Here is a 25215-nt window from a genome sequence, read left to right on the forward strand (position 1 = left end):
GCACTGTAGTGTAGACTTACCCTGAGTGAAATTCTATGGCCTGTATTGAATGGGGGACAGACTGATGATCTAATAGTCTCTTCTGGCATTAAGCTGTTCATCTGCCTCCTAGCCACCCTTCCACCATTATATTTCTGCCATCCATGAAGAGGCAATCTGTATTCTGGCAATTCTTAACTTCTGAGTGAATGATCTTTCAATCTTAACTGTACTCTTTTTTTAAATTGTAATGTTCTAGGCTTTTTAAAAAAAAACCAAACAAATTCTGCTAGGTGCAACTGTAACAAACCCCTCCCAAACATACTCCCATGTGTCATCAGCAGAGTTCTTTTCTGGGAAGTAGCCAATAGAACAGGAAGTGTAATACACAAATAGTAGGTACATGTGTAGGAGTACTCTCATTTTAGATAGTCTAGCCAAGGATAAAAAATTGTCAGACAGTGCGGTTAAGTGGCCTAGACTTGTCTGCCATATTAGAGATCTGTGTTCTATTCCCAGCTTGTATAACCTCTCAATGGGGGGCAGGGAGGAGTGAGCACTTACACATTCTCTTGCTTGTCTCTGTGCTACCCTGAGTTAGAGCTCCAGTGACATGCTGAAGTGACACATCAGGGACCAGTGCATGTGCAGTGTACTACAATGTTGAGGGGTTTGGCAGGAAGTAAAAAACAAATTACTATACAAACCACACATGGAAAACATGAAAGACAATCCACAAGGGACTCATGCCCATGCTAGGCTAGTCCCTTGGTACAGACTCATAACTATGTACCATCTGTTGCCAGCAAGAGGCACACTGCCCTCTATAAACAGCTTCCTCCCCCAATTTTACAACAATTGAATTTGAATAGATTGTTTATATAGTATAGCTAATATGATTTTTTGCACATACAGCTACCATTGGAAATACTGTAGAAACAGATGGTAGCAGTCGGCATTCACTGCACTCAGATTCTGTAAGTTTGAAACAGACTGAATATAAATGTTTTGAAGTGAGTACCTTCAATTTAACCTTAAGAATACCACACAACACAAAAGACAAGAATGTTCACTGTACGGGGATTCTACTTATTTTTACATTTCCAAAAGCGGTCATCACAAATGTAGAGGAATAAGACAACATAGTGACTAAGAAAACAAAGATTGTTGCCCTCTTTAATATTTAACTATGTAGTGTAATAGCCACATCCCTCCATTCATTCATCCAGGCAAAAGGCTGAGAAAATAGATGTGCTTTGCATCATGCCCTGAGTCAATAGACTCTGGCTCTGTTAGTAAATATCCAAACTGAGGGTCCTCTAGTAGGAATTCCTCAGCTCCAGAGACTCCAGATGTAGAGATTTTTTTTAACCAGTGTCTAAGTTGTCTTCATCTGCCATTGTATATATATGGACAGATGAAGAGAGAATTAACACTAATTCTGTAGTAAAAAAATTGAATTATACCTACACACAACCCTTTACTATTCCTTTAGTGAGTCTTAAAAGTAACAGGATGTTACATACTTTGTTACCACACATTGGAGTTCACAATGTTCTGCTAATTTATTTAAATATACTATTTCTTCCCCCCCAAAAATCCTGGTTTCTATTTATATTAAAATATAGTTTAGTTCTATTTTTAAAGTCCAATTATAACACCTCATGCAATAGCTGTCAAAATGCCATAACCTGCAAATTTTCCACTTCTGTCCCTCAGTTTATTCTGGAAGAGCCATCATATTTTGATAAGAATAGACAAAGCAGCACTGTTGTCAACAGCCACAAAAGAAGAAAATACAGATTAAGGCTGTTGGTGAAATCAACTCTTCTCTTCCAATTGTCCCCGATGATCCTAATCATTCCAGAGTGCCTATATGATTCTGGTAGTGTCAGTCTCTTACTCACCCAGACCTTCAGGGGGTCCTTACTCTGCCCCATTCTTGCAGTGCTTAACTCATGACAGGAACCTCCTTTTAAAAAAGGAGGAAAAAGACATTTGTGACAGTGAACCTTACACTCTAACTCTAGTACTTAATAAAGTAGCAGCGCCAGCATAAATTACTAAGGAAGATGTGACAGCTTCTAATTGTTATGAAGGTCACAGGAGATATTGGCTAAGAAAGTACCCCTACAACCATCCAAGATTCACAAGTCCAACATATGTCTACCACAACGCATGGTGTACCTCATCCAGTTTCACTCATAATAAAGTCCCCGTTCCCTGGCACATAACTCACAGTGCCATAGCTAGTCATTTGAAGGGCATTGGAATCTCTTGTGTTCCTGAAAAAACACTTATTTCTTCAGTTTGCTAGGTTCTCTGGCTATGACGACCGAATATTATTCCTCCTAAATAAAACTTTCAGACTAAAGAATTGCATTGTTTGATGATCTTCCAAACATGATTCAAAACACAATTTTTTTGGTGGTGGTGGGGGGGGGGGGCAGATGATACATGGTTTCCTGGAGGCTTGGATGTAGAAATGCTAGAAATTGATCTAAGTGTAAGGTGGTATTGGTTTTGCAGTCTTTCAACTAGGCGGACTGCACTTCTTTTTTGGCAACACCTAAAGCACTGGATGAAGCGCTAAATTTTTGTTTCAAAGTATAGAAGTGGCATATAGTTCATATCAATTAAGTTAAATTCATGTGAAATCTATTTTTAAAATTTTTCCCTCTTGAAACAGAATACGTCTTTGGCAGCTCAAGGACAATCCATTGGTGTGTCAGTCTTATGAAGGGTTAAAGTGCTCCAGCACCATCAGCTACCACACAAAAAATACAGGCAGAAGTATTTGAAGGAGAAGAGGTTACAGTCTACTATACCCAAATACCCTAATGGATTTTTTTTTGGGGGGGGGGGGGGCCGGGAATAATTGATTTCCCTTTTCATTGTGAAATCTAGTTTGTTCAGGTTTATCTCCTTTAGTGTTGTTCTACATAAATATCGTTACAGAACTGAATTTCCCTTAAAATAGAGAGTAGCATTAGCAGTATGGAGTTTACAAAGCAGTATTTGTATTTTTCTAGTAAACCTTTCAAAGCTATCAATTAAAATGTTTGTCTCATGTTTGTCTATACAATAATACATAAGTAAACTGACATGTGTTGTTAAAAAATTTATGAAACAAATTTGAGCACTGCACCTCATTTGCACAAAGCGCTTATTTATAGTCACCCAAACCCATACCACGACTTAGTGGCAGTTAGTAATAGAAAACAATCCTTTTACCATCAAGAAGCCTTTTCTGTGGCAAGGACAAAACTATGTGATTAGACAGCAGAAGGAGAACCAGGGCAGGAAAGCATCACTGAAAACAAGATTTCAGAAAAAAGAAAATGGTTGCCAGTAATTTGAGAAGCAAATTACATTTTGGGGGGGGGGGGAAGGGGGTTTGGTGGTTTTTGTTTTTGTTTTGTTTTGTTTTAAGACAGAGACTAAAGAATGCTTGTGTTTGGGGGGGAAGAGTGAGAAGAGAAGGGTAAGGGGGGGGATGTGAGAGACAGGAGATGAGATGAGGGAGGTCTCTGGGGCAAATAGAAGGGTTACAGGAGAGAAGATGAGAAAAGTTATCTTTTCCGTAATGTGTTCAAGATGTTGCTTATGTCTAGTCCACAGTAGGTGTGCGTGCTTGCCACATTTCCCCTAGCAGTACCGGTAGGGGAGTGCCTCAGCGACCCCTGGAGTGGTGCCTCCATGGTGCAGTATAAGGGGTGCTGCGCGCTTCCCCCCAACCTCAGCTCCTTCTTGCCAGACAACTCTGAAAGAGGGCGGGATGTGGAATAGACATGAGCAACACATCTCGAAGAACACCTGTTACGGAAAAGGTAACTGTCTTTTCTTCTTCGAGTGATGGCTCACATGTATTCCACAGTAGGTGATTCCAAGCTATATCTGTTGGAGGTGGGTAGTTCACAAATCTCAGGATGGAGCACAGCCCTGCCAAACCTGGCATCATCCCTAGTGAAAGGTGAAAGTGTGAACTGAAGACCACGTGGCAGCCCTACAAATGTCCTGAATGGGGACATGGGCCAAAAAGGCAGCCAGTGAGGCCTGTGCCAGAGTTGAGTGCGTCTTCACAATTTGTGGCAGAGGGATTTCCGCCAGGTCATAACAGGTACAGATGCATGAGGTGATCCAGTTGAAGAGCCACTGAGTGGAGATCAGCCGACCTTTCGTGCTCTCGGCCGAGGCAACGAACAGTTGCGAGGACTTTCTGAACAGTTTAGTCCATTCCAGATAGAAAGCCAGAGCCCATCTCTCATCCAGCGTGTGGAAGTGGCGCTCCTCACTGGATGAATGGAGCTTGGGGCAGAGGACCAGCAGAAAAGTGTCCTGACCAATGTGATAGGCGGAGACCACCTTTGGGAGGAACGAGGGGTGTGAGTGGAGCTGGACCATACCCTTATGAAACACCATGTACGGGGGCTCGGAGGTCAGGGCCCTGAGCTCCAAGACCTGCCTAGCTGAAGTGATCATGACCAGGAGCACATGATTAGCAGCTCCAACAGGGGCCCTATGAGATGGGCCAACATCAAGTTTATGTCCCACTGGGGGCCTAACATACGTGAAGAGACGATCCAAACCCTTAAGTAATCCGCCAGTCATAGCATGGGAGAATACCGTGTGGCCCTGCACCAGTGGATGGAAGGTCAATACGGCCACCAGGTACATCTTGACTGACGAGGGTGCCAGGTCCTGGACTTTAAGGTGAAAGAGGTAGTCCAGGATAAACTGGATTGGGGCGGCCACCAGGGAAATGCCCTACTCATCGGCGTATCCGGAAAACCAAGACCACTTTGCCAAATAGGCTTGGTGCGTGGAGGGCTGCCTGCTTTCTAAGAGGACGCGCTGAACCCCTTCTGAGCACGTCCTTTCCTCCCTACCTAACCATTGACCAGTCGCACTGTGAGGTGGAGTGCCACTAGGTTGGGGGTGGAGGCAGTGGCCCTGATCCTGGGAGAGCAGGTCCAGGCAGGACGTCAACTGCCAGGCCCAGGAGGGTCCTGTACCAATGCTGTCTGGTCCATGATGGGGAAATCAGAAGGATCTGGGCCTTGTCTGTCTATCTTTTCCAGGACCTTGCTGATCAGCGGGAACAGAGGAAAGGCATAGAGAAACTGGCCTGACCAGGACAGGAGGAAGGCATTGGAGACAGTGCTCTGTCCCAGTCCCCACAGGCGCAGAACCAGAGACAGCAACGGTTCTGCCGAGTTGCAAACAGGTCCACCTGGGGAGTTCCCCACACTTGGAAAAGTCTGTGCACCACCTCTGGGTGGAGGGACCACTCGTGCTGAGAAGAGAATTTCCTACTCAAGTGATCCGCCAGCGCGTTCTGGGGACCCGGCCGATGGAAGGCCTATAGGCAGATGTCGTGGGCCATACAGAAGTCTCTCAGCCTGAGGGCTTCGTGGCTGAGGATCTGGCCCCGCCTTGCCTGTTGATGTAGAACACTAAGGCCGTGTTGTCTATGAGGACCCTGACCACTTGGCCCTCCAGATGCAAGCGGAAGGCCATGCACGCCAGTTGTGCTGCCCTGAGCTCCTTGACGTTTATGTGGAGGGTCAGATCCCAAGTGGACTACAGACTTTAGGTCTAATGTCCCCACATGGGCCCCCCATCCCAGGTCTGACACAAGCTCCAGGGCCTGTCCCTGAACGGGACCCCTTGGAGCATGTTTCTCAGGAAGGACTACCACCCTAGGAAGGTGATCACTGGTTCGGGTATCGTGAGGACTTTGTCCATCCTGTCCCTGGCCTGAGAGAACTCCGAAGCCAACCAGAGCTGGAGGGGCCTCATCCTGAGTCTGGCGTGATGGACCACATACGTGCACGCTGACATATGACCCAAGAACTGGAGGCACGCTTTGGCTGTTGTCACCAGAAACCTTACGACCGTGGCAATGAGCACCTTCAGGGTGTCGAACCTTTCTGGTGGGAGGGAGGCTCTGGCCAACAAGGCATTCAGGGCCACGCTGATAAACTCTATGCGTTGAACTGGGACTAGTTTGGATTTGATGTTTACCAACAGGCCCAAAATGGTGCACGTGGACAGGAGCACCACATAATCCCCCACCTGCAACCGGGAGGTGCTCTTGACCAACCAATCGTCCAGAGAGGGGAAGATCTGGACCCCCCAGCGCCTGAGGTAGGACGCCACCACAGACATACATTTCATGAATATCCTGGGGGCAGTGGACAGGCCAAATGGGAGGACCGTAAATTGGTAGCGCTTATACCCCTGAGGTCAGCCGTGGCCACTCTGGGAGGAAAGCACACAGCCGATTGGAGAAGGGAAGCTTTATTGGGGGTGGATCCCTGATGAGAACTGTCAGGGTGCCCCCAGGTGTCCCATGAAAAACTGCCTTTTCCCCACCTGCTTGCCCTTGGAGTATCGAAGCTGGCAGGTAGGGCGAGACTGCCTCTGTGGGCACATCTTATAGTCCCATGACTTCTTAGAAGTGGTCTCATATTTTGGGTTGGTGGCCTGAGTGGGAGTCTGCTGCAGCTTGAACTTAGTTTTGGCTGAAATCTGGAGACCTAGAGTCGGGAGAGTCATGTGGGAGTCTGTAAAAGCAGCAAAGAATCCTGTGGCACCTTATAGACTAACAGACGTTTTGGAGCATGAGCTTTCGTGGGTGAATACCCACTTCGTCGGATGCATGTAGTGGAAATTTCCAGGGGCAGGTATATATATGCAGGCAAGCTAGAGATTATGCCTGCATATATATACCTGCCCCTGGAAATTTCCACTACATGCATCCGACGAAGTGGGTATTCACCCACGAAAGCTCATGCTCCAAAACGTCTGTTAGTCTATAAGGTGCCACAGGATTCTTTGCTGCTTTTACAGATCCAGACTAACACGGCTATCCCTCTGATATGTGGAAGTCTGTCAGGCCATGCAGCTTTGTATCCACTTGTTCTGCAAACAGAGCTTTGTTGTCAAACGGGAGGTCCTCGCTGGACAGTCCGGAGCGCTGGAGCCATGACGCCCTTCTCATGGACACTGCTGAGGCCATGGACCATGTGGCTATGACCGCTGCATCTGAAGCTGCCTGCAAGGTTGCCCTGGCAGCTGCTGTACCCTCCTCCACTAGCGCTTTGAACTCCTTCCTGTCACGCTCCTGGAGGGAGTCCTCAAACTTGGACAGAGGATCCCACAGATTGAACTCATACCGGTACAGGAGAGCCTAGTGGTTCACAACCCATAACTGGAAGCTCGAGGATAAATAAATTTTCCTTCCCAAAGAGTACAGCCTCCACGAATCTATTTTTCGAAGCAGGGGCTGGTTGGCCCCGTCGCTGTAGTTGACCAACTCAACCACCAGGGAGTTAGGAGCAGGGTGGGTATATAACTTATTCATGCCCCTTGGTGGGTGCAAAATACTTGCATTCCGCTCTTGGAGATGGGGGCCAGTAAGTCCGGTGTTTGCCACAGGACATTTGAAATTTTTGCCACCCCTTCATGGAGAGGCAAGTCCACCCTGCCTAGTGCCAAAGAGGACAGCACAATCAACAGGGAACCTGAGGGCTCCTCCATTGCCTCTGCTTGGAAGTAGAGGCTTGATACCACCCTTTTTAAGAGTTCTTGGTGGGCCCTAAAGTGCTCCTGGGGGATGAAGGGAGGAGGGGCTGTAATCACCTCATCTGGGGAGGGCAAGGAGGCTGCGCAGTACTTTGGGTGTCCACTGGCACCAGAAGGTCCACCTCCTGGTCAGTCTCGGGCACAGTGTCGAAGATGTATGTCCCACCGACTCCCTCCTCAGAGGTCTAGAGAAGGAGGCCGATGGATCTTCTGAGGCTCCGGCCACTGAACAAGCCCCCCACCAGTGGCTGCATCAGAGGCCACCCATGGGTCCCGGTGCCACGGCATCTGCTGTGGCACCAGCAGGCCTCATCCATCAGTGAACAACTACGAAAGGAGGCTGGGCTGACGTATCACCTGCCGCTGTCCCCGGACCGGGAGGCGTGGCGGTGCCAGGAGCAGTGCCGACCACAGGACTGTGACCCCAACATGGAGGACCAGTACCATCCTTAACAGCTGGTCTGTGATCAGCTCCGGCAGGCGGGCCTGCGACAGCGTGATGCCAGCGATCAACGCTCAGGGCTGTGAAGGCAGTGCCATGGCAGCGTCCTGGATCAGGAGGCCAAACAGGAACAATGTCGACGTCCATGCCATGACCGGCTACGATAACCCCTCTGAGATGAGGACCTTTGGCAACGTCTGCCTTGGTCCCGTTGGTGTTCGCTCCTTGAGGCGGAGTGGTGCCGAGAGTCTTGGTCAGATAGAACCCACCAGACAGCCTGGTGAGTATCCAGGGCGATCCACATGGACTTTGCCCTGAACCATTACTGGGCGCCAAATGGCATCAGGAACATTCCCTCAACTGAGACTGGTACCGAGCTGGGGGTGACTGCGGAGATTCCAGCGGTGGCTTGCCTCCGGAGCACGGGGCTGACATCGGCGGTGCTCCTGGTACTGGCATGGACATAACATCCCGGGCTGGACATAACATCCCTGGGGCTGCAGGGCCTCCAGCGTGGAGGGCATGTAGACATCGGGGCAGGCCTTCTCCAACTGGGCCAGGCTACTCTGCTCAACTTGAGTTGGAGACCTAGTGGCTGGTGGGGATTGAGAACTGCCCGATATGGGTCTAGCCTCTGTCCCGGGTTTACTCTGGTGCAATAGCGAAGACGACTTCTTTCTAGCCTTCTTGGTGTGCCCCCGCAGACAGGGAGCAGTGCCGACTAGTCGATGGTGCCAAAGGGTCGCCAGGCACTGACACTATGGTGCCCGGTGCCAACTCGGAGCTGTGCACGGAGCTACGATCAGCACCAACACCATCAGAATAGCCCGGAGCCTAATGTCCCTTTCTCTCTTGGTCCAAGGCTTAAACGACTTGCAAATCTTGCAGCGATTGCTGAGATAAGTTTTCCCCCAAACAGCGGTCTGTGCGGATCACTCAGGGGCACAGAACGCCTACAAGTGTCGCACGACTTAAAACCTGGGGCACAGGGCATGCCTCGGCCTGGCTGCTCTAACTAAACTAAAAACTAACTAACTACAGGTACCATACACTAAATGAACAAGCAGTTTTGAGGATGAGCTACAGCAAAGCTGGAGCATAGCACTTCCAAAGCACCTTCACTGGTGGCAAGAAGGAACTGAGGGTGGGGGGAGCGCGCAGCACCCTTTATACCATGCCATCGAGAGGTCGCTGGGGCCTTCCCCTACAGATGCTGCTAGAGAAAAAACTTCCAGGACTGGTGCATGTGGCGAGCACACACACGTATTATGGAATAAACATAAGCAATCACTAAAAGAAGAAACATGTCAGAGGAGAGGCCCTTAGTATAGCCACACTGGGAGCAGCCCAAGGACCAAAAAGTGTAAGCTGTTACAACAGGGGCTGTTTGGTCTCAATCGATCTATTTGCAGAGGCCACACTTCTGAGAGGGCAGAACAGAACTGCATGGCTTTGCTTACCCTCTTATTCTGGCCCATCATACACATATGTTGAAGGATGGGCTGCACTGGTTCTAACTGTGCTGAAACTGCTCTGAACACTACAGAAGATCCACTGCGGAAGATCTAGAGATACCCAGGTTTTAACCTCTATATTTGAAAGAGATTCTGACCAAGTAATAAGAGGCACTTATTTCCTGCTATATGTGTATCTCAGTGGAAAACAAGGAGAAAAATGGAAAGAGAAAATGACAGGAAATTTGGTAATTGTAGTAAAATAATAAACATGCAAAATAAAAAATTATACAGGTAAGAAAGGGTACTCCCTTGCTGCTCTGCACTGTCAGGGAGACAATGTTCTACGGCAGGAATGCGATGGGGCACTTTTCTAGCAATTTTCAGCTATAACTACCTCCTACAATGTAAGAAGGGAAAGATCTACCCATCTGTGGTGGAACAGACATCTCCAGAGAGAATCTGAATGATCTGATCTTTAAGACCCTAATTCAGCAAGGTACTTTAGCATGCTATTTAGTGCCACTGTAGTATGGGCCTATGGTTTGATCCTGCAACCAAGGCTAAGAACACTTAATTGGACCAGAAAGCTTTCAAATAGTAGTCCTGGACCAGGAATCAGAAATACAGTATGATCCCAGGTATCTGTGTGAGCTTAAAAGTCCTACCCCTACAGTTGTTATACAAATTAATTATACAGCTCATGTTTATAGATTGAGTTTTGGAAGGTTGCAGCCTGCCAAGAGGATGGGCTTGTCCTCATTGCTAGATAACTGAGTTGAAGCTCTGAACCTGCATCTGGAATTCACAAAGAGACACAATTAAGGAAATTTTCTGCTGTTGGAGTAAATACCTTATACCAGAAAAAGACCACAGTTTTTAATTATACTCAACATCACTATTGTCCTTCACAGTGTACACTACCAATTGTTGAACCTTTGGAACTCTCTCATAAAAGCAGCACTGTTGGACAATAGTCTGCTGTAACTGGGTGATAGCGGCTAAGACCTAATACAGCTGATACAAAAAAAATTGAAAAGGGGCATATTTACAAATTTTGACCATAAAAAGTTAAAATCTCAATCAGTACATATAGGGTGATTAAGATGGAGCCCATTCAAATCTCACAAATGGGCAGTGGGATTCTCCAACTATATCTTTAAACCCCACTATCTCCTAATACAAGAGGCAGGGAGGGAACACAAGAAAAATACTTCTGGAAACTTAGCACAATCTGGATATTATAAGTTTACTTATTTTCTATAACTTCCATTTCATGATTCAACATTTCTGGTGCAGGTAATGTACATCAGAAAATTAGAACTAACACCTTTTGTGATTTGAATGTAACACAGAAATGGTTCAAACCTCATCAGATCTTCGTAATCCCTGTAAACACCCCCAACTTACTGCAAAAAACTCTTCAGCGGGTATCTGTATGCATGTCTCCTTGCTTGCTAGGGAACAGGAGGTCACTAGAGGAAACAAGCAGTATTAATGCCACCAAGGACCATACCTGGAACCCAGACATGTGGAGCCAAAGTTGGTGGTTTTGGTACTGAGATAACTGGTTCAGTAACCACCACAAAAATACAACAAAGGATATCCTAAAGATAGCAGATAAAGTTAGCAGTAGTGCATTAAAAATACTGTGAAATCAACATGTGAAATATATTCAGGAGTCCTCACTTGGAAGTAAGACAGTAGGAATATTCCATTCTTAAAAAAAAAGTGTCCCTTTTTAAAGTGAGTGGGTTCCTGCATCATTTATGCACAAATAAGTAACACTGGTTGTCCTTTTTTACCCTGAAGATCGTTGTGGTTCTGTTTTCACCAGATGGATCAAGTAATTTATTGGAGTTTACCACTTGGAATCTCTCTGTGGAGATATTCTAGCATTACATTGTATGAAATGCAAGACAGGAAGAATTAAAAGAAATACCATTATACATTTGTTTTTTTATTTCTGTATGCAATGTAATGTTTAGGCACGTTGCTTGGGACACTTTCTAAAATAAATCATTGGCCATTGTTTAGAGTATCCTTTTGGCTTTAAATACTGGTCAGGAAAACAATGTAAAAATAAATGACTAACTTCCTATTACAGAAATAAAAATGGATTTGCATCTAAAAGTGCAAGAGGTGAAGTACTTTAACCCTTTCACCAATGTGGCAATATACAGTATATTGCTTCTGTTTGTTTGAGAAGGCTGTTGGAATTTCATACTAACATAGAAAATTATAAATTACGCAGAATTAGTTTCCATAATCACTATATATATATACAAACCAGCTGTGAAAAAAATGGTTTGGAACTTACAAATGAAAGCCTCACACAGATCAATACAGTGAAAGAAACAATCAACATGCTCAGGTGCCAAATTTTGTTTTTAAAATGCATGTACTGTAATTACATTAGCAGCACAGGCATTTCACTTAGCTGACTTGTCTAACAGGATTATGCTGTTTTAAATATGTAAATTGTTCTAAAATGTTCAATTGTATAATGCTTGGTATTAAAGTAAATCTCGTGAATGGGTTCAAAGGTAGGTGAATCACTTTAAAAAACAAGCAGCCATGTGCACTTCAAATATTCTAGTGTTTCACCTGTAAGGTATTGTTTCAAGCAAACAAGACTAACAGAACATATGGCTTTACAGTAACATCAATTTGTCACCTAAGTTGTAGTAATAAATACTTAAAATCTCTACCAATAGACTTGCATTTCTGATCTGATTTAAACAATACAGAAAACAATTACCAATTAAAAACCTGTTGTAAAACGCTGAACACCAAAAATTCTTATTTAAATCACTTTTGTAAGCTAAAACAACCAAAATAACATTTATAGGGCATTTCAGTTCTACAATTCTTCGCCAACCTGGAAGAAACATGAATTTTTTAATTTTATTTTTACAAGGTGAAAAAATGTATGAAAACTGCTAAATACTTTGGTCACACTAATTGTCAAATAGTTATGTCTCAAATACATTAGATTTGCGTATTCACTTTTTTATAAAACTATTCTTACAGCCATTTTAACTATAGTATTACTACTATCATTACCCGGGTGGCAAGATCTTATTTCACAGGCCACCCATTATTTAGAACAATACAATATAAACATACGCAAAAAGTATTGGTAATTCTCAATGTGCAATATTTTTTACACTTATGAATTTCTGTACAATGTCTTAAAATCTAGAATATAAATGTTGCTGGTCCTGATCCCTTGCGAAATTAGTGCAGCAGTGACTGGCTTTGACAGGCTCTAGATGAAATCCTTGAGAAACACTAAAACTCCTGGATACCAGTTCGTGTTCTTCAGCCAACAGCAGCAGACATCACGTATCATACAGGGCCATTAACAGCTGCCTCTCCTAAAAGGGTTTGTTGATCAGTCCTAAGAAGTCAAAAGGAGGATGGTAAGTGTATAAGAAACCAATGCACCCTTATAATAATCACTACTGTCAAGTTTGGGGGTCAGAGCAAGAACATGAACTTCCAAAGACTTGTCAAAATATACTAATTCAGCATTGGGGTCATGGAAGAGAGACAATGCATCCATAACACTAAAACAAAATAAAACACACCCTGCTATGTCCTATTTTCATTTTCTTGTTAATCACAGAAGTAGATTGGCAGCTCTACTCTAGTTAAGGTTAAGACCAGCTTTCTGTTTAAAGGTTCCTTTTCTAAGTGCTCTGAAGTCTATATGGTTACTGGGATTGCCTTGAAATTTGGTATGTCTAAGTGGGGCTGTAGGAGTCTGTTAATGATCCAAATCTGGGGCCATCTGATCAAGGGGGCTCCCAAGATAGAACACCTGGAAGAAAACAGCTTTACTTGAAATTGACAGATTCTGGCAACCTAGTTTTGTTCATAGATAGAGCTCAAGCCAGGGCCTAGATCATTGCATGAGGGTGTTAAATGTGTGAGGGTTACCCGCCCTCCCAAAGACTATGTGACACCCACCACCCCTTTGAGGGAAATCAAATTAAAACATTACTACAAAAAACACTCTGGTTATGTACACGAGAAGGCTTGCACACCTATGTGTGTGCCTAGTGGATTATACTGAGCATGTGCAGCGTGAGGGGCTAACTGTCTGGAAAACTACCTCTACAACGTAAGTCCCGGGTGGCTCTGGTGATGTGTTACAGTCATAAATCTGAACACCAACCCAAAAATAAAAACAGATACACTGTTCCAATCTACCTCTATCACAGGGCAAATTTAATTTTAGTGGAATGTAATTTGAGCACAGCAGATCATTTAGGAGGTGTTGAAGTTAGTTTCTGAAAAGAAACCACACAAGCTAATGCTCACCAGGAGGGGAAGTGATTAGGGATTGGAGAATAGGTGGGAACAGGGAGCGAGAGGAGATAAGGGAGACACTGGGAAAGGAGACTAAGAGTGACAAAGACAGGGGGAGAGGAGAATTGGGCAGGGGCATGTGTGCTCACCACACTCTGGAGACCCCCCCTTCCCTGGCCCCCTCAAGTGTTCCAGGTTTGGGGTGCTTGCTCTTCTGGGGGTTTGAGTCCTGCCCACCGTCAGCTGGGATTCAGGATCTGTTCCGGTAATGTCTGAGCCCCAATCCCTGTGCCTCCAGGTGTGTGGCAGAATCTGGGGGCTCCTGCCCACTAATGGGGTTCTCACCCTCATCCCTGTCCCCGCCACCCCAATGTGAGCCAGAATCTGGGGAAGCCCTGCCCCCCTCTGGCTAGGAAGCTAAGAACAGGCATGCCATGAGCATGCACCTAGAACATACTGTTGACACTGGAGTGAACCGCTAAGAACAGGTAAGACCAACACATCAGAAATTCTCCACACCTACAGCACTGCAGCAATGCAGTTGTACCGATGCAGCTGCGCCGACACAGCACGTCTGGTGAAGACGCAGAATAAAATCACCTCCGCGAACAGCCGAAGCTATGTTGTTGGGAGAAGCTCTCTGCCAACACAGCAGTATGCACGAGTGCTTATGTCGGTGTAACTTAAGTCGCCTAGGGGGGTGGTTTATTCACACCCAAGCAAAGTAAGTTATGCTGACAAACTGTAGTGTAGGCTTAGCCTCAGGCTTTGTTTAACATTCTGGAAGGCACAGGCTATCACTGAGCAACCTTAAATCCCCATTAACAAAGTTTTTGCCATTTAATTACTCCCACTAATTATATTTAGCACTTTAATGAAGATGACTAATGAAGTAAGCACAGCTAACAGAAGTTGCATTTGGTCTTTAATAAAATGCAACTGGCTTCAGTCACTGACGGAATGCACATAATAGTGATATTGTAAGGTACAGTGTCTCCTCACAAAGTATGTTTCTATTTCCTTTAGAGAGTTCCTCTGCTTCTTATTCTGTACTAGGGCTTCAGCTTGCCAAAATATGACTTAAGTACACCTCATATCAATTATTTTTCATATATAAGCAATATTTGCAGAGTCAAAAACAGAGTAAATAAATGCAATGTTTTTAAAAATTGTGCTGTGTGCTAATCTGACCTAGGAGCTGCTGTTTCAGGAGCATTCTGAATTTCATTCACTCCACTACGGTGAAAGGATCAGGAACAGTTTAGGGGCAAGGGAAGAAAGTAAAAAGCAAGAGCCCTATTAGGGCAAGAACCGTTTTAGTGTAAACACTCTCCCTAATAATTCAGGCAATACAAATGATACGGAACGCCTCGTGGTTCCAACCAGCACCACTTGTTTCGAGGGTGAACATGTACCTTAAATAAATAAATAAAAATCCACCCCACTTTCATCCAGTGCGATAACTAATCCACTGAAAACATGTCAAGACATTTTTTAAAGGAAAATAAGACCATTCTGTACTGCACACAAAGAAAAATTACCTGTAACGCTTGTTCTCTGGTGGTGTACAATCACAGAGAAGCCACACTCTTGGGTCCGTGCTCTACATGCACATGACCAGCAGGAGTCCCCTAGCTAAGTCTTTGGCTGCCAATCACTAAAAACACTTTTTAAAAAAATACATACATTAGAGAAGAGACAGACCGCACTAGACAGAAAATTATCATCAACTTTTCAGGAAAAATCTGGGAGGCAAAATAGAAAGAAACTAAATGGGCAAGAGTCCGTTCTACACAATCATCACAGTTGTAGCAGTGACCTTCACTAAACTGATTGAAATAAATAACCACTGGGATATTCTGGGACTCCTAGCACAGACCTATTATTGACTGGGGGGGGGGGGATGAGGGGGAAGATGGCACAACTTACCTAGGGGACTCCCACCAACCATATATGCATGGAGCCCCAAAAGCGGGGATAGGTCTATCTACATATTTATATTGCACTTGTGATGAATCTCATGAAATCTACTGTGACAGCCACCTTTAAAGAGAGTATTTTAAAATACCTTGTCTATTCCAAAATTTGTCATTAGAGGCCAAAAAGGGATTTAGAAACAAGGATATCTAAAACAAAACATTTACTGATATCAGGAACAATGCAAAGAATTGCTAGCTTTGAGAGCCCTCTTCTGGTGTATGCTGGTAATTCTTTATTCACAGGCTAATACCGGGTGTTTTAGCAAACATCTGACAAGTTTTGCAAAGCTATTTTTAAAATGCTGCAGTTTTGCAGCATTTCAGTTTTTACATTTCAGATAAACAGTTGGAAATCAAAGAAATAGTGAATTTAAAGTTCTGAACAAGAGTGCACGTAAAGGTCAAATAGTTCAGGGTGTTTTTAAAACACCCACAGTGGAGTGTAAAAGAGATCCCCTATGTGTGTTATTCTTCTTATAAAAGGAGAAAATCACAACTCAATAAATAGCACTGTTACCCATCTTTCCTAACTGCTGCTGTTTGAGATGTGTTGCTCATGTCCATTCCATTCATCAGAGATCTTTACTTTAGCAGTATCTATAGGGCCGACTGTGTTGCCCCCTTAAGAGTCACACTCATGCGCTGGTATAGCAGGCACTGCAGGCCCTATGCCCTCTTCGTTCCTTCTTGCCCACAATCCAACTAAGGGGCAGGAGAAGGGGGTAATGGAATGGACAAGAGCAACACATCTCGAAGAACAGTTACAAAAGGTGGGTAACCGTTTTTTCTTCGAGTGCTTGCTCATATCAACTCCATTGTAAGTGACTCAGGCAGAATCTTTGGAGGCGAGCTTGGAGTTCACAGCCTTGCAGACTGCAGCACAGCTCTACCAAAGCCAGCATCATCCCGAGCTTCCTGGGTCAACGCATAATGCGACGCAAACATGTGGACGGACGACCAGGTTGCGGCCCGACAGATTTCTTAGATCAGCAGCTGCGCCAGGAAGGCTGCTAACGACGCCTATGCCCGAGTTGAGTGAGCCATTAAAATTGCCGGTGGGGATATCTTTGCCAGCTCATAGCAGTAACAGATGTAGGCCGTGATCCAAGATGAGATTATCTGTGCGGACACAGAGTGACCTATCATCCTATCTGCCACTGCAATGACATATGGAACGGCTTCATTCTGACTATGTAGAAAACCAGTGCCTGCTTGACATCCAGGGTGTGATGCCTCCCATCCTCATCCAATGCATGCAGCTTCGGGCACAGGACCGGTAAAAATATATTCTGACCGGTATGAAACTGGGACACCAGCTTGGGCAGGAATGACGGGAGAAGTCGCAGCTGCACCTTGTCCTTGAAGAAAGCCATATAGGGTGGCTCCGAAGTGAGCGCCCTGATTTCCAACACCCTATGGGCCGACGTTATAGCGATCAAAAAGGAGACCTTCCAGAACAGGAGGAGAAGGGAGCAAGCAGCCAAGTGTTCAAAAGGAGGACCATGCATCTGGACAGCATTATGTTCAGTTCCCATGGGGGGACCAGCTGCCGGATCTACGGGAAGTGGTGCTCCAGCCCTTTAAGGAATGCACTGTCACAGGATTGGCAAAGAGGGACCCACCCTGGACTGGGGGTTGCAGCGCCGAGATAGCCGCCACGTGGACCTTTATAGAGGAAAAGGACAACTCCTGAAGTCTCAGATGCAACAAGTAATCTAGGACGTCCTGCAGCAAGGCTTGCTTGGCCCGAAGAAGTCTCTCTGCAGCCCAGCACTCAAACCTTTTCCACTTTGCCAGGTAGGTCGCCCTGGTTGAGGTTTTCTGCTGCCAAGCAACACGTGCTGAACACGGTATGAACATGCTCTTTCACCTACATTCAGCCACGCCATCAGATGCAGCACCACCAGGTTTGGGTGCAGCAGGTTGCCATGGTTCTGCGACAGTAGATCCCGAAGAGGCAGCGGGAGGGGGCTGGCTGACGATAGGTCCAACTGCATGCTGAATCAGTGCTGAAGGGGCCATGCCAGAGCCACAAGGATGACTTTCACTCTGTCCTGGTTGACCTTCACAGGGACTTGGTGGATCAATGACACTGGTGGAAAGGCATACCTAAGCACCTCATCCACAGAATGAGGAAGGTGTGCGAGAGGGAACCCCTTTCCAGACTCTGGATAGAGCAGAACTGGTGGCACTTACTGTTCTGCCTGGACGCCAGCAGGTCGACCTGGGGAGTTCCCCACCATTGGAAAATTATGCTAACCACCTCCAGATGAAAGGACCACTCGTGGCAAGACGTGCTGAGGCGATCTGCAAAGACATTCCTGCATTCATGCAGACGGGTTGCAATCAGATGAATGGCGTGCTGCACACAGATGTCCTATAGGCTTGACCATCCGGCTCCTCCCTGCCTCTTGATATAGTACATCGCTGCAGTATTACCCGTCAGGACCTGCACCATGTTGCCTTTCAAGAATGCCTAGCAGGCCAGGCAAACTGCTCTGAGTTCCCTGACACTGATCTGGAGGGCCGGGTTGTCCCACATCCAGCAGCCCTGGATGTTGAACTCGCCCAGGTGGGCTCCCCAGCCCAGAGCTGAGGTATTGGGAGATGACAGTCAACGACGGGGATGGGGCCGTGAAGGAAACCCGCTGCAGCACCGGACCTGGGGTCCAACCACCAGCTCAGGGTCAAAAGGACGTGGTTTGGTACTGTGACCAATCTTTCCAGGGAGTGTCTGTTGGGGATATAAACCGAGACCAGCAACATCTGCAGTGGCCACAGATGAAGACGAGCATGGCTGACAATGTATGTGCATGCGGCTATGTGCCCCACCAGACGTAGACAGGTGTGGGCTGCAGTGAGCACGTGCCTTCTTAAATGGCAAATCAGGTCCATGATAGCCTGAAACCGTGTTTCTGGGAGGAAGGCTCTGGCCCATGTGGAGTCGAGAACGGTCCCGATGAACTCTGTGTTGAGCTGCTGTTAATGTGGACTTTTCTGGATTTACTAACAGGCCCAGGTCACAGCAGATGAAATGCACCAAGTCGAGACGTCTCTGCACCTGCTCCAAAGAGCTGCCCTTGATGAGCCAGTCATCGAAGTACGGAACAGATGGACCCCTCCATCCCCCGAGGTAAGCGTCAACCAGCACCATGCACTTTGTAAGCACCCTGGAGACCAAGAGAGGCCAAAGGGTAATGCTGTGACTTGGAAATGGCACCCTCCCACTACAAAATGGAGAAAGCGCCTGTGACCGAGGAATATAAAAATGCAGAAGTAAGAGTCTTTCAAGTCAAAGGCAGCGTATCAGTCTCCCAAATCCAGGGAGGGGATGATGGAGACCAGGGAGACCATGCAAAACTTCAACTTCATGAGAGACTTGTTGAGGCGGTGCACATCCAGGATGGGTCAGAGGCAGGGGTGGGCAAACTTTTTGGCCTGAGGGCCACATCTGGGTACAGAAATTGTACAGCAGGTCATGGATGCTCATGAAATTGGAGTCTGGGGTGTGGGCTCCAGCTGAGGAGGCAGGCAGGCTCTGAGGTGGGGCTGGGAATGAGGGATTTGGGGTGCAGGAGGGTTCCCCAGGCTGGGACAGATGGGTTCAGAGGATGGGAGGGGAATCAGGGCTTGGGGTTGGGGCACAGGGGCGTGGGGGCTCAGGGGGTGCAGGCTCTAGTCAGCGCTTACCTTGAGCAGCTCCCGGAAGCAGCAGCATACCCCTGTCCGGCTCCTATGCGGTGCTTCCCCTGCAGCTCCCACTGGTGGAGTGGCACAGCAGGGGAACATGCCACTGCTTCCAGAAGCCATGTGACACATCCCCCGACCCTGCTCCCTGGCCAGATTAAAAATTCTGACGGGTTGGACGCAACCCCATGGCCATAGTGTGCCCACCCCTGATCTGAGGCCTCCTTTCACTTTCGAGATTAGGAAGGACCAGGAGTAGAACCCCTTTCCTGGCACGCCCTGATGAACCTCCACCCACAGCCCTTAGACACAGGAGGTTCTTGACCTCCTGAACGAGGAAGTGCTTGTAAGAAGGGTCCCTGAAGAGGGACAGGGAAGTGGGGGTGGTGGTGCAGCGGTGGCCAAAAATTTCAGGGTACAGCCCCATGATATTATAGCCAGAACCCAGCGATCTGACATAACCTGCAGCCAGGCTGAGTGGTAGGGGAACAGGCGGTTGAGGAAAAGTAGCAGTGGATCTGGAGAATTGACTGGGGCATCACTCTCAACCATGCCATCAAAATGAGTGTTTCTGCCCCATAGAATGGCTGGTCTGGCCGGTTTGCGCAGGTGAGCGGGAGGTAGAAGGGCAGTGATGACTAAAAGTAGTGTCCCTGTCCTCTCTTTTTGCAGGTCCAGGGTGAGACTGCCATAACCTCAACGGAGGGGGCGGCCAGAATGGTTTATGCACCAACTGCAGTGTGTGGATAGTCAGGGTGTCCTTCATCCCGTGCAGCCTCACATCAGCCTGCTCAGAAAACAGACCACTTCTGTCAAAGCAAGGTCTTGTATAGAGGTCTGCATCTCCTGGTAGAAACCTGCAATCTTAAGCCAAGAGCTGCCACCACCCTGGCTGCCGAGTCCGCCATAACCCTGGCCATCTGAAGAGCACAGCAAGCTGCCGAAATACCCTCCTGCACCAATGCAACAAACTCCTGGTCCTGGTCCTGTGGGGAGTCAGTCCTTCAATTTATGAGACTCCCCATAAATTCAAGTACAGCGGCCCAGACGGGCTTGGTGGTTTGCCACACGAAACTGTAGACTTGCACTGGAATAAGTTTTCCTTCCAAACAAGTAGAGTCTTTTGGCCTTATTTCGTGGCGTGGCGCTGGTGTGTCCTTGCTTCTCCTTTTCATTGGCAGCAGAGATCACCAGCGAGCCTGGAAAAGTGTGAATATAAAGGCATTAGAAGTTTTTGGCTGGCGCAAAGTGTTTCTCAGCCTCCTTTGAGGCAGGAGGAATGTAGGAGGGCATCTGCCAGATACCCTTGGCAATTTTCAGGACCCCTTCGTGAATGGGTAGTGCAATACATGTAGAAGTGGAGGCTGACAGGATGTTGAAGAAGGTGTCCTCTTGCTCGGCCATCTCCACCTGCAGGCCCAGGTTGTCCGCCCCCCATCAAAGCAAGCCTCAGGGTCCTTAAAGTCATAAGGTGGGCTGGCACTGGAGGGCCCCATGACCATCTCATTAGGTGATGAGAAGGAGGACTGAACCAATGGAGGGGGAGGTTGGTCCTCCTCCTCTGCTGGGAAGGATGGCTCAGGCATAGGTGTTGCCTCCTAAGCCTTGGTCACTGGGTGTGCTTCCGGCGCTGGGGCCAGTACTGACGGTGCCAGTGGTTGCTGCTCCGTGTCTGCTGCAGGCAATTGAGCTGATGGGGGCAATACCATGACCAGAACCTCCCAGGTGTTCCAACATGGCCACTGAACAGGCCGCTGTCCTGATTGCCACTGCCCCAATGCCGCCACTGGCTCAGATACCCAGTCTCGCCGCTGAGGTTGAGGTAAAGGGCTCAAATGTCCCTCTGTTCCAGAGGAGCCTCCTTCCAGGGACCACAGAGGGGCTGTCAAGGCCTGAGTTTGCCTTGAGATCACCGACACCGGGACTGCTCCCAAGGTGACTGGCATTGCTGGTGCAGGGAGCGGGTGTGGGGCCGGGGCAGGAGGGAGATCATTCCTATGGCATTAGCAACTGGGACTGATGTAGATAACAGGGGACTGGTGCCTCTCTCTTGACGAATCATGTCAAGAAGGTGGCAACCGCGAACGTGGAGCCGGAGACCGATGGTAAGTTCATGATGATTTAAGGAGACTATGCTTCAAGACACAAATGATTTGCACGAATGATTTGTACACATTTTGAACAGTTTTGTCCAGGGAAGCAATATATTCAAAATCATTTATAAAGATGGGAGTTACCAGCATAAATTGATAAATTACAATAAAGTAAGGTGGGATGCTGGATTACTGGCACTTTCACCAATCCATGAGAACTGAAACAGCAAGATTTCTAATGCGCTGTTTTACTTTCTCCATATTTGCAGCATTTGTGAGCTCATGCTTATTGTGCTAAAGCGTCAAATATAGTGTATTGTGCAGGATAGGACAGAAGAGCTAAGAGTAAAATTAACTGTCATTTTCTAAATGACTGTTTTACGTTTTATGCCGCCATATCAACTCATGATTCAAAATATAATCCTGAAAAGTCTATTACAACACAAAATGGGGATAGATATCTTAAGCACCTCAAAAAATGAACAAAAGGTGAATAAAGTGGATTTAAATACAGATTAAATTGCTGTATATCACATTTTAAATGGAGAGTCTGAAGTCAAAAGTTAAAACTGCTTTCTGTGATAAATACAAGATTTCCCAGTATCTCTCTGCTTCTAGACTCCAGGATATTCCACTGTAAGTGAAAAGGCAGTAGTCACAAAGACCTATTCATCACTTAATGTCATGTTATGCCCTCAAAATAAGCCGTGCATAAAGACTTGTGCTGCCTCTTAGGGGTTAATTCCACCCAAACTCCATTTTAAACATCATCCCCTCCTCAAATCAGGTTAGGTGAAGTCAGGTCAGTTTTTTGCATTATTCAGTGTCAGTCACCACTTCAGTACCTACAAATATGTTAGGTACTTCAGTTTCCAACTAACAGAGTCTGAATATTAATTTCATTTGAGAAGACTAAGGTTTTCCCCATCTTTTGGAAATTGTTTGACCATTAAAGCCTTTTATATTTTCAACCCAATAAACTGCCTGCAAAACAATGTTCTTTGTAGTGTTGTTGTAGTCATGTTGGTCCCAGGGTATTAGAAAGACAAGGTGAGTGAGGCAGTATCTTTTACTGGACCAACTTCTGCTGGTGTAAGAGGCAAGCTTTCAAGCTAAACAGAATTGTTCTATAGGTCTCGGGCTGAAGAGCCTGTGTAGTTCAAAAGCTTGTCTTTCACGAACAGAAGATTGTCCAGTAAAAGACTACCTTACCCACCTTTTTTTGCAAAATAATGGAAACAACTCATTTTAGCTACAGTATACTGAGCACAACACACACAGTACTGGGATTAAAGGGATTTGGATGAAATACTTCAGAGGAAATAATGTCTGGAGTTCTGAAAAAAACTAACAGAAAAATACAACTCGTAAGAATGCAAAACAAAACAGGTACAAACAATAGATTAATGTGCACAGAAAAGACCTTTAAAGCCAAGAGCTGATAAATGGATTCTGGAACCAGAAATTGTAGATATATGGATCAGTTCTATTAGAAAACATGCTATAAACAGCTGGTAATAGGCTTGAAAGCAGCCTGTAATAAGGTTACCTCTGTTCGGGACTGCTGCTATCAGGCTGTGGAGTAGCAGGAATTTCTTCTACAGCTTCTATGTTCTCTGCCACCACATATTTACAAGAAACATCTTGCGAGGTAGACAATTTTCCTTCCTCACTAAATAAAAAGCAGGTTACAATTTAACTTCAGTTATGGATGTAGGGAATTTCATGCAATAGTGGAAGACTGAGAGAAGGGTCCAGGCTACATGCAAATGGTTTTTGAATTATGATTGAAGCATGAAAATCAAACACGGGAATCTGGACTCTGTAGACAACCATTAACACATCAGTGTTCTGCCCACTTAAACTGGATTGAAAAAATGCATGAAATACAATTACATACAAGTGCAAGGAGGCAATAAAGAATGTGCTTGGTGCTGAAGTGAGAACAATCACAGCCTTTACCGTACATACCGATAGGATTTCAACACTCTGAAGCCAAAAGTATGCAAAAAATAGAAGAAGAAAAGTATAAAAGACCTGAGGTTCCTTTCAAAATTAGGACTAACTAAATTTGTCCATGGAAAAGCACATCAGCAAAACCAGCCTTATATTTCTCTTTTTATAAAGCCACTTATTTGTATTACACTCTACTCATTCAAAATTCCTGAAGAAGCCATCTTTTCATTTGGAGGCTAAAGTACAACTGGCATATGTTGCATATCACTAAAACAAACAATGAACAGCACACATTTGAGAAAAAATGATCATTTACGTAGTTGGTTAGTGTTTTTATTCAGCTAGAACTATACATGAAACGTGTGAATTCCCTTACAGCTGTGAAGCCTACAGGAGGGAGAGGGTGGAGAGGAAACACATCTGTATTTATTAAAAAAAGAAGAAGTTTTCACCCTTCCCATTTGCACTCCAATGCTACATTTTTTTTTCTAGCTACTCTGTTATGGGTAAGTTCATACCCAGAAGATGTCAGCCAACCACCTTTCACTGATTTCAAGTGCAAACCTTACACCACACCTCTCAAACTGTAAACCTGCCACCATATGACGTAAGTCAGTCCTTTTTCTCCCTTAAGATTTAAGAGACTCTCCTCTCACAGTTGTCCCACTACTTTGGTTGTTCTTTCAGTGGATCCTCCTGCTTTCATCTCTCACTTTACCCAGGTATCCCATCCCACAAGGCTCTGTCCTTGGCCCACTTTTCTTCCTGAAGATCCCATCTATAGATGACCTGACAGCTCCCTCCTCTGTGCCAATCATACTGACATCTCTCTACCACTGACCCATCTCCCTCCATTATTTGTTTGCATTACAGTAGTACCTAAGAGCTCACCCATCCAAACTGACATCTCCTTTTAGATGTTTTGCCATTAACTTAAATGTAATAACCAAAACTTAACTCAGTCTGTCTCCTTCAAAACCCTCCCCACTCCACCCATTCTCCATCACACCTGACACCAGCTATCCTTCCTGTCACTCTGGTCCGTAATACGGCTGTCAGCTTTGACTCCACTTTTGTTCAAGACCTGCACAACATCCAGGCCATGTCCAAATCTTCCTAATATTAACTCCCTAACATAGCTAACCCCTCTTCTCTTCATACCACTAAAAGTCTGATCTGGATCTTCTCCTCTCAGATAGGTTGTGACATGGCCAGAATTTTCTCCCACTTCTGGGTCTCTCCACTTGCTCTCCTTTCTTCATTGCTTGAAATTCAAACTTCTAGTCTTTACAGACCTTCACAACTTAAGTATCTCTACTCTGTCAGCTTTCATTACCCATTTATCCGTTTCTTCCATAAGCACTGCCATAAAGAGCAACACTAAAGAGTGCATGAAACACCCTTCCTAACTAGTCCATAAACCTATTATTCTGTTCTCCTTTAAATCCTTCCTCAAGAGCAACTTTTCTCAAGATGCCTACCAAAAAACAAAAAAGAAAACCAAAAACAAAAAAACAAACCCCAACTGATGACACATGCCCAGAGGGACTTCTGGTATTTGTTTTGTCTTTGGAAATAAACATGCCTGTAACTATTTTCCCCATCTTCTCTCCCAAATGTTTTTGATACCTCCTTTAAAATTAAAATTCTTTGGGGCAGGAACTGTGTGTACCTCCAAGTTTGTAATTTAGCATAAAGGGGATGCAATTCTGATTACA

At 45.8% G+C, this 25215-nt stretch overlaps 2 protein-coding genes across 8 annotated transcripts in view; one reads left to right on the forward strand and one right to left on the reverse strand.

The window, feature by feature from the left end:
* Positions 1-20323, forward strand: part of LOC127051018 (sodium/hydrogen exchanger 10-like) — a 336647-nt gene extending 316324 nt beyond the window's left edge. The window contains 2 exon segments of the mRNA XM_050952807.1: positions 895-956; positions 20121-20323. Coding sequence (XP_050808764.1) covers positions 895-956; positions 20121-20198 — 140 coding nt within the window. The 3' untranslated portion in view covers positions 20199-20323.
* Positions 11405-25215, reverse strand: part of LOC127051025 (serine/threonine-protein phosphatase 6 regulatory subunit 3) — a 196870-nt gene continuing 183059 nt past the window's right edge. For all 7 annotated transcript variants that reach the window (XM_050952819.1, XM_050952822.1, XM_050952820.1 and 4 more), the window contains 2 exons: positions 23091-23213; positions 11405-12868 (listed from right to left, as the gene is read on the reverse strand). In XM_050952819.1, coding sequence (XP_050808776.1) covers positions 12817-12868; positions 23091-23213 — 175 coding nt within the window. In that variant the 3' untranslated portion in view covers positions 11405-12816. The remainder of the gene's footprint in view (positions 12869-23090; positions 23214-25215) is intronic.

Source organism: Gopherus flavomarginatus, chromosome 5 (assembly GCF_025201925.1).
Source record: "Gopherus flavomarginatus isolate rGopFla2 chromosome 5, rGopFla2.mat.asm, whole genome shotgun sequence".
NCBI classification, from domain to species: domain Eukaryota; kingdom Metazoa; phylum Chordata; order Testudines; family Testudinidae; genus Gopherus; species Gopherus flavomarginatus.